At 39.4% G+C, this 8,609-nt stretch overlaps 3 protein-coding genes across 3 annotated transcripts; all 3 read left to right on the top strand.

Annotated features, from left to right (window-relative positions):
• Nucleotides 1–933: 933 nt before the first annotated feature.
• Nucleotides 934–3,081, top strand: LOC111495278 (L-ascorbate oxidase homolog). Its single transcript, XM_023145246.1, has 3 exons — nt 934–1,290; nt 1,408–2,517; nt 2,607–3,081. The coding sequence occupies exons 1-3, from the start codon at nt 1,037–1,039 to the stop codon at nt 2,905–2,907; spliced, it is 1,665 nt and encodes a 554-aa protein (XP_023001014.1). The 5' UTR covers nt 934–1,036; the 3' UTR covers nt 2,908–3,081.
• Nucleotides 3,082–4,063: 982 nt separating this feature from the next.
• Nucleotides 4,064–5,751, top strand: LOC111495376 (nudix hydrolase 18, mitochondrial-like). The gene is made up of 5 exons (XM_023145386.1): nt 4,064–4,451; nt 4,751–4,856; nt 4,938–5,021; nt 5,108–5,236; nt 5,348–5,751. The coding sequence occupies exons 1-5, from the start codon at nt 4,276–4,278 to the stop codon at nt 5,468–5,470; spliced, it is 618 nt and encodes a 205-aa protein (XP_023001154.1). The 5' UTR covers nt 4,064–4,275; the 3' UTR covers nt 5,471–5,751.
• Nucleotides 5,752–6,102: 351 nt separating this feature from the next.
• Nucleotides 6,103–8,118, top strand: LOC111495375 (UV-B-induced protein At3g17800, chloroplastic-like). Its single transcript, XM_023145385.1, has 4 exons — nt 6,103–6,269; nt 6,353–6,521; nt 6,646–6,965; nt 7,153–8,118. The coding sequence occupies exons 2-4, from the start codon at nt 6,393–6,395 to the stop codon at nt 7,940–7,942; spliced, it is 1,239 nt and encodes a 412-aa protein (XP_023001153.1). The 5' UTR covers nt 6,103–6,269; nt 6,353–6,392; the 3' UTR covers nt 7,943–8,118.
• The last annotated feature ends 491 nt before the right edge of the window (nt 8,119–8,609 follow it).

Below are 8,609 nucleotides of genomic sequence, written 5' to 3'. Positions count from 1 at the left end.
TAAAAACCCTAAACCCTAAACCCTAAACCCTAAACCCTAAACCCTAAACCCTAAACCCTAAAACCCTAAAACCCTAAACCCTAAAACCCTAAACCCTAAACCCTAAACCCTAAAACCCTAAATTCCTAAACCCTAAACCCTAAACCCTAAACCCTAAAACCCTAAACCCTAAACCCTAAACCCTAAACCCTAAACCCTAAACCCTAAACCCTAAACCCTAAACCCTAAACCCTAAACCCTAAACCCTAAACCCTAAACCCTAAACCCTAAACCCTAAACCGATCCCTTACACTATAGAGACTTCTAAATATTACATGTATGTCGCGAGGTATGGAAGAATCTTCTCTTCATTATAATGTCAAAGAGATCCCTTAATGGTCGACCCTTTCACTCTCCTTTTTTTTCTTTCTTTTTGAAATAACCTAGAGCGGGTTTCGGGTTTAGGGTTTATCATTTTGTTCCATTCAACATCACTGATCTGTAGTATGAACTAGTGGTAAAGTAGACTGAAACAAAAGTTTTCGATGGTGAAGCATTTCTACCAATTTTTAAACTTTATACAAAGCATTTAAAGTTTTATAGCCTTGTTTTATAATCATTTATTATTTTTTTAAAACATGTTTATTTTATTATAATTTCTATAAACTGAATTTCATCTTTCATTTTTCTCATGAAAGAACTGAATCCAAGAACATTTTTATTTCTAATAATTTTGCTTGAATTTGGAAATCATTGTACGTGTTTTGGACTTCACGTATTATGGAGAGTCAAGCTCTAATTTAAGTAAATATTTGTTGGAGTTTGAGAGGGATGTGGTCATTATTCGTAGGGGAATACGCAAGGCTAGAAAAAGTAAGTTGGAGAAAAACTAGGAGTTTTTGAACGGCTGAGAAGTTGAGCCTAAACGTATATATTAGTGGAGGAATGGAAGGGTTAGGCAGTGGGGAACGGGATAAGAAGCCATCTTCTAGCAATATTGGGGGTAGATTTTGAGGGTAAAGAGGCTGCTCGATAAGAAAGAGCAGTGGTTTGACAGATGGCTGGGTTGAGATTTACCATGCTGCTGCTAATTTGCCTCTTGGCTGAAGCAATGTCAACCGTCCGGGGTGAGGACCCTTATTTCTTCTTCACGTGGAATGTCACCTATGGCACCATCTCCCCCTTGGGTTCTCCCCAACAAGGCATTCTCATCAACGGTCAATTCCCCGGACCTAATATCAACTCCACAACCAACAATAACCTAGTTATTAATGTCTTCAATAATCTCGATGAACCCTTCCTTCTGCATTGGTACACTAATTGTATTTGTATTCATATTTACATCTACATCTACATCCGCCAATTAAATGTCTTTCTTCTTCATTTAATGGCTGAATAAATAAATAAAAAATGAAATTTGAATTGCAGGAGCGGTGTCCAACACAGAAAGAACTCGTGGCAGGATGGAGTACTTGGAACCAATTGCCCAATCCCACCAGGGACAAACTTCACCTATCATTTCCAGGTTAAGGATCAAATTGGAAGCTTCTTCTACTACCCATCAACTGCCATGCATAGGGCTGCAGGAGGCTTTGGCGGTCTTCGTGTCAACAGCCGTTTACTCATTCCTGTCCCTTATGCTGATCCTGAAGATGATTACACTGTCCTTATTGGTGATTGGTACATGAACAGCCATTCTACGCTTAAGGGGTTCTTGGATAGTGGGCGTTCCTTTGCTAGACCCGACGGTGTCCTTATTAACGGCAAAGTTGCCAAGGGTGATGGGACTGATGACCCACTCTTCACCATGAAGCCTGGGAAGACTTACAAGTACCGAATTTGCAACGTTGGACTGAAGGTATCTCTTAACTTTAGGTTCCAAGGCCACACCATGAAGTTAGTAGAGATGGAGGGCTCTCATACTGTCCAAAACACTTACCAATCACTTGATGTCCATGTGGGACAATGCTTTTCAGTGCTAGTCACAGCCAACCAAGACCCTAAAGACTATTACATGATTGCATCAAGTCGATTCACTAAGAAACTTCTTGTCGGTAAAGGCATTGTTGGATACACCAATGGGAATGGTATCGCCTCTCATGAAATTCCTGAGGCACCCATCGGTTGGGCTTGGTCCCTCAATCAATTTCGTACCTTCCGCTGGAACCTTACTGCCAGCGCTGCTAGGCCTAATCCTCAGGGCTCATATCACTATGGTTCCATCAACATTACTCGCACCATCAAAATAGTCAATTCGGTCGCAAATGTTGATGGTAAGTTGCGATATGCCATCAATGGAGTCTCTCATATTGACCCTGAAACTCCACTAAAGCTTGCAGAGTACTTCGGAGTTGCAGAAAAGGTCTTCAAATATGATACAATTTCTGATGAAGGATTGGCGGAAAGTGCAAATAATGTTAAAATTGCTCCAAATGTTGTTAACGCAACCTTCCGCAACTTCATAGAGATTATATTTGAGAACCATGAAAAGAGTCTCCAGTCATGGCATTTGGATGGCCACTCCTTTTTCGCGGTTGCGTAAGTATCAACGCCTATAAATAATAACCCATACCAATAGATATTAATATTTTCTAATATCTAATGATTTCTTTATCGATATTTCACAGCATTGAGCCGGGGAGATGGACTCCAGAGAAGCGAAAGAATTATAATCTTCTGGATGCCGTGAGCAGACATACAATCCAAGTTTTTCCTAAATCGTGGGCAGCCATTCTGCTTACATTAGACAACGCTGGAATGTGGAACTTGAGGTCAGAATTGACAGAGAATCGGTACTTGGGACAACAGTTATACTTCAGCGTTCTTTCACCCGCTCGCTCTCTTAGAGATGAATATAACATCCCAGATAAGACTTTGGTATGCGGTTTGGTCAAAGGCATGCCATTGCCTAAACCATATACAATCTGAGACTATTATTCATCTATACCCTCTCCATTTGTTTATATTTATATTATAGGGTTGATCATGAGTCTCCCAATATTTGCTATCATGACAAAATCCCTCTGCTAAACGAGTATGTTACCCCTATATTGCAACCGAGGAAACCCGAATAATAAAAGGCTCTCTTTTTTTCCCTTTTTCTTTTTCCCTGGAAGGAACCCCTATATTGCAAATTGCTTTTCTGGCATATAAACATCATTTTCTACATGATTTAAAAGGGGAGATTTAAAAGGGGTGTGAGAATAAATATTAATAATAATAAGGAAAAAAAAACTTATATATAAAACCATCCATTCGGGTTCTTCGATTTCTCGATAAAGAGAAATTTAGATACCAGAGGATTACGTACCATATGAGCAGGCCTGGCAAAATCTTTGTATAGCCTCTTCGATTTCTCGATAAAGAGAAATATGACCAACAGTGGTTCGAATGTATCCGTAAATCTCATGATGGGTACCCAAAGATTCATATGAACTTCGATAGGAGCTTCTCAGTTTTACCATGTGCCTAGTTTCCTTGATCCTTTTCGAAGGTTCTCGTGCCTTTAGAATCTCTAGGATCCAAAAGAAAAAAAGAAGTTTTCAATCTTCTATTGCAATAAAACGAACTTCTCCTCTAGTCTTCTAGCAAGGAATTTACCACCCTTTTGGAATTTTATTCGTGACATTCAAACATCGGCTCATCTTGTCTTTTGAATATTTTAGTATGTTTTGAATTCACTTTCAAAAGTGAGCATTAGGCGAAACAGTGAGGAAGTTGCATATATATTTTAGAATGAGAATGTTTCCTTACAGTTCACATACCCTCACAGAGATGACACTTCCACGCATATGTTGGATTACGTGCTTATATTTAACATACACATACACATACACATAGACGTGTAATATAATAATCTTAACCATGCTCCTCTTCCTTCGCGCCTCGTGTCTACCATGCTCTCAGAGAATGCCGGATTAAATTTAGCAGGCTCCTTAAGTTAATTTCCCAGACAAAGAAAAGTGGTTTCTTCTTCCATTCAATTTTGGAATCTTTTGTAGTGTTAGGAATTGGGACAGATTCCTAACCCTCCAACTGAGCCTCAATTTTGCATTTATTTATTTATTCATTTATTTCTTTCTTTCATCTTGTCCTTCCCTCAACGTTCTTCTTTCACCCCCTTCTTGGTTGCCTGCGTGCGTCCTTTATTAAGGAATGAGGGGTCGGATAGAAATTGCAAGAACTCCAAAATATTTATTCATATATTTTCTTTGAGTTCATTTAAAAGGAAAAATAAAATAATCCCCACGCCTACCAGAGGAAATAATTTCCTCACTCTTCCTTCTTTCCGATAAAATGGGTCTCTTTCTTTCCAGAAATATTGTAAATTTTCTCATCTCTTCCCTGTTCTCATCCAAGAAAATCCCTACGAATCTCGTCCCTTCTCAGATTGAAAACATGGTCTCCATGGTGTCAGCCCGTACCGGAAGATACAGGCAGCGCTACAATAAAGAGTATCGCCTGGTTGTTGGGTATGTTTCTTCCTTTCGTTTTTTCCCCCTTTCTTTTTGGGCTTATTAAGAAAATGTTGAAATTTTACGTGCGATGAAGCCTTCTCAATTGTGGATTTCTCAAATTTTGTGTTTCTAGGGGTAGTTTGGATGGTTAATTAATTAAACACGATCTTTTAGGCGTTGTTATGAGGCTCTGATTTGCAAATTGTGTATCGTTCCTTTTATCTACGGAATTCTTTTGTAGCCAGGAAAATCTTATCGATTTCTTGATTTACTATTAATCCCCTGACTTTTTCTTGGGGGTTTTCTGTTTTCAGATGCATTCCTTACAGATACAAAGATGCCCAGAAATCGTTTTCGGTTGACAATATAGAAGTTCTTGTGATTAGTTCGCAGAAAGGGCATGCAATGTTGTTCCCGAAGGTACCATTTTGGGCCGAATGAAAGTGTGGATCATTCACCCTCTCTCTTGTATACTCAATATTTGATCATTCGAAAATGCAGGGTGGGTGGGAAAACGACGAGTCAATGGAAACCGCAGCTTCAAGAGAGACATTCGAGGAAGCTGGAGTAACTGGCAACATCGAAGTTAGTATTTCGAATCTAGGATTCCATAATTGGTTGTGTAACACAACTTTTGTTCATCCAAATTCAAATTAAATTTTATTTTACAGAGCAGATTAGGCAAGTGGTATTACAAGAGCAAGAGCCATGCGAAGATGCATGAAGCCTACATGTTCGCTTTGCGTGTAACGAAACAACTGGAAAATTGGCCGGAGAAAGATATCCGAAAGCGAGAATGGGTGAGTCTGTCTCAACTCCACTACCTGCCTCGGGTATCTAAATATTCTTCCAAGGTAGAAAGTGTTCTTATCATCATCTCTTACTAACTGAATTTCCTATGGAACTTGTAGATGAGTGTGGAGAAAGCCAGAGAAGTTTGCCCTCACATGTGGATGAAAGAGGCTTTAGATTTATTACTCATTCGACAATCAGAAGTTGAGCAGAACTTGGATGACGAAACGCCTTGTTCATAAAACAGTCATCTTTTTTAAGCAGCCATGGCTTTGCCTCTTTCTTTAGGAGATCTGGATCAGGTAGGTTTAGTTGTGGCTTAGCATAGCGTGAACTTAAAAGGCCAGGAACGAGGAAGTAGTGTTCTTCCTTTCGGTCATCCAAAAAAACAGGATATACAGTTCCTATGATTCTGAAGAAAGAATACGGGGCGTAGGACTGGACAATCTAAAACAGATCATCGTCTTGTAAATCCTCACATTCATTCATTCATTCAAATTAATTTGATTCTTTGTCACTGTCAGAATATATTTCTTTACAAAAATTTTGAAAAAAATAAATTGACTTAAAATCTAAATGAATAAAAGGAAGGATATGACAAAAATGAGTAATAACATCAATTTTAGTTTGAATTAGTTGGAGTTCGATCTTTCTTTATGCATGATGAAGTTTAGAAGCTTCAAATATAATTTAATCTCTACATATATTTATGGTACTGTGTGTTCTGTTTATTTTATTTTTCAACTTCAAAATTAGGAATGATCCAAACCTCTCAAAGCTTGTGGTGAAGAATATATGTGTTAATAGATTCTATCTAGTTTTCTTAATGTAATGCACAGAGAAGAAAGCCAAGAGTGTCCACAGAAATTATGAGATGCCTACAAAGATCTTTTTTTTTTTTTTTTTTGCATGTCGTTGCCGTCTCTCCGTCCATTCATACACAAACATACGCGTGCCCAAACGTGTTTCACAATTTCTTTCTATAAACATCTCCTCTCCACAAACTGCACCACACTCCAGTTTCTAGTTTCTTCTTCCCAGGTTTGTATCTTTCATACTCGCTCCTTGATGAAACTATTCATTCAATTTCGCTCCCTTCATCAATTTTCATATGCCTTTTGCAGATCCATACGACACAACACTACACTACTCAGAGACACCGCCATGGAAGCAGCCACTGGTTCAACTTCAACCCTTGCCATTGGAATTGGATCGCCATTTCGGGACATCGCCCCCAGGCCCCCTGCCTCCCGTTCCCTTTATTTTCCTTCCAAATCCCTCATCTCTGTTCCTGTAAGCTGGAATCATTTTTCTTGTATTTCTCACTCCATATTTATCAATCATTTCATAGTCAATTTCTGTGCATCTCATTTTGATATTTTCTGTTTTTTCCCAACTTTCCGTTGTCGCATCGCAGCATTATCGGTCCTTCGTTTCTCCATCAAAACTTGGAAAGAAGACGATTACTCTCCCCTGTAGTGGCCGGGGTCGGGGATTGGGATTCCCAACGGTTAAAGCGTCTCTGTCTCCGGATCCGGATGGTTCTGCTGCCCAAATTGCTCCACTTCGGCTCCAGTCTCCAATTGGCCAGTTTCTGTCTCAAATCCTGACTACCCATCCCCACCTTCTTCCTGCAGCCGTCGACCAGCAGCTTCAACAGCTGCAGACCCAACGTCATGCTGAAGAACTAACTCAAGAGCCCTCTGCTTCAGCTACTCATGACATTGTCTTGTACAGGTTAGTTCCGCATCCCTTAGAGGCCGAGTGTCAACAGGTAAGGATGGATCTAGGAACGAAAATGTTTTAACAGTCGATTGAAGCATATTGTTGGATTAGAAGAGCACCGAAGCTGATGAAGCTTGTTTTTTTTTTTTTTTTTTTTTGGACAACCCTGCTCACGTAGCTTAGCGTTTGAATTTGTTAGGAGGATTGCTGAGGTTAAGGCAATTGAAAGGAAGAGGGCCTTAGAAGAGATATTATATGCAATGGTGGTGCAACGATTCATGGACGCCGATGTTCCTCTAATACCAGCTGTTGCCCCGTCGTCTACGGATCCATATGGGCGAGTTGACACATGGGCACGAGATGATGAAAAGCTGGAGCGGCTTCACTCGTCGGAAGCAAGCGAAATGATTCAGAACCACCTAGCGCTGGTTTTGGGGAATCGGATTGGTGACTTTGCGTCAGTAGCGCAGATAAGCAAACTAAGAGTGGGGCAGGTGTATGCTGCGTCTGTGATGTATGGTTACTTCCTCAAGCGAGTGGATGAGAGATTTCAGCTTGAGAAGACTGTGAAAGTGCTACCAGCCAGTGCAACTGTTGAGGGCTCCTTCTCCAATGCACCAGTGCATCCTGAAATCTCTTCCATGGCAGCTGAACAGGGAGATGTTAGTCATGGGGAGTCGGGTATGGGGATCAAGCCCTCCCGATTGCGAACATACGTAATGTCATTTGATGGGGAGACATTGCAGAGATTTGCCACAATAAGGTCAAAAGAGGCCGTTAGCATCATTGAGAGACACACGGAGGCCTTGTTTGGAAGACCCCAGATTGCAATCACCCCGCACGGAACAGTAGATACCTCCAAAGACGAGCTTATCAAAATCAGCTTTGGTGGGTTGAAGAGACTAGTTTTGGAAGCCGTGACTTTCGGTTCTTTCCTGTGGGATGTGGAGACGTATGTGGACTCCAGGTATAATTTTGTCATGAATTGAGACATGAACTTACCCGTGCATTCTGGACAATGGATGCCTCCAGCGAATGTAATGTCAACTGATACGCACTGTCAAAGACAGAATGTCAAAATTATCATTTACCATTTACATTTTCACATTTTAAAATTATCTTATTTTTAAAGACAGAATGTCAAAATTGATGGACAGGAACTTTACTTCACATTGACACGATACTTAACAAGTTCATATCATTTTAGAGGAGGAACTAAGTTAGGTGAGAGATACAATTTGACAGAGTTTTGATATTTATTTCTTAGAGGAAGAACTAAGTCACATGAATGTGATACAAGTTTAATATTTATTCAATTTTTTTTACCAACTCAAAAAGATTACTACTGTTTATCAGTTTTAATGTGTCAAAAATAAATAAATTAAAAGTTTTGATTAGCTTTACATCTATAATATATAGATATATATTTTGTAATATTCGGAAAAGAAGCGGAGAAAGGAAGAGTAGGAGATAAGAGAATGAGAAGAACAAGAATAATTAAAAGATATAAAATATATAAAATTAAGAGAAGATGGATGAAATGAGGTAGAAAGTGGGAGGACGAAGGAGAAAGAAGCGGGAAAAGAGAGAAAAAGAGAAAGAAAAAGAAGTTGTTTATCTATTTATTTTAAATATAATAACAATTTGTTATTTTGT

Source organism: Cucurbita maxima, unplaced genomic scaffold (assembly GCF_002738345.1).
Source record: "Cucurbita maxima cultivar Rimu unplaced genomic scaffold, Cmax_1.0 Cma_Scf00021, whole genome shotgun sequence".
Lineage (NCBI taxonomy): Eukaryota > Viridiplantae > Streptophyta > Magnoliopsida > Cucurbitales > Cucurbitaceae > Cucurbita > Cucurbita maxima.
The sequence above is the reverse complement of the archived record's forward strand: the minus strand, read 5'-3'. Positions and strand labels throughout refer to the sequence as shown.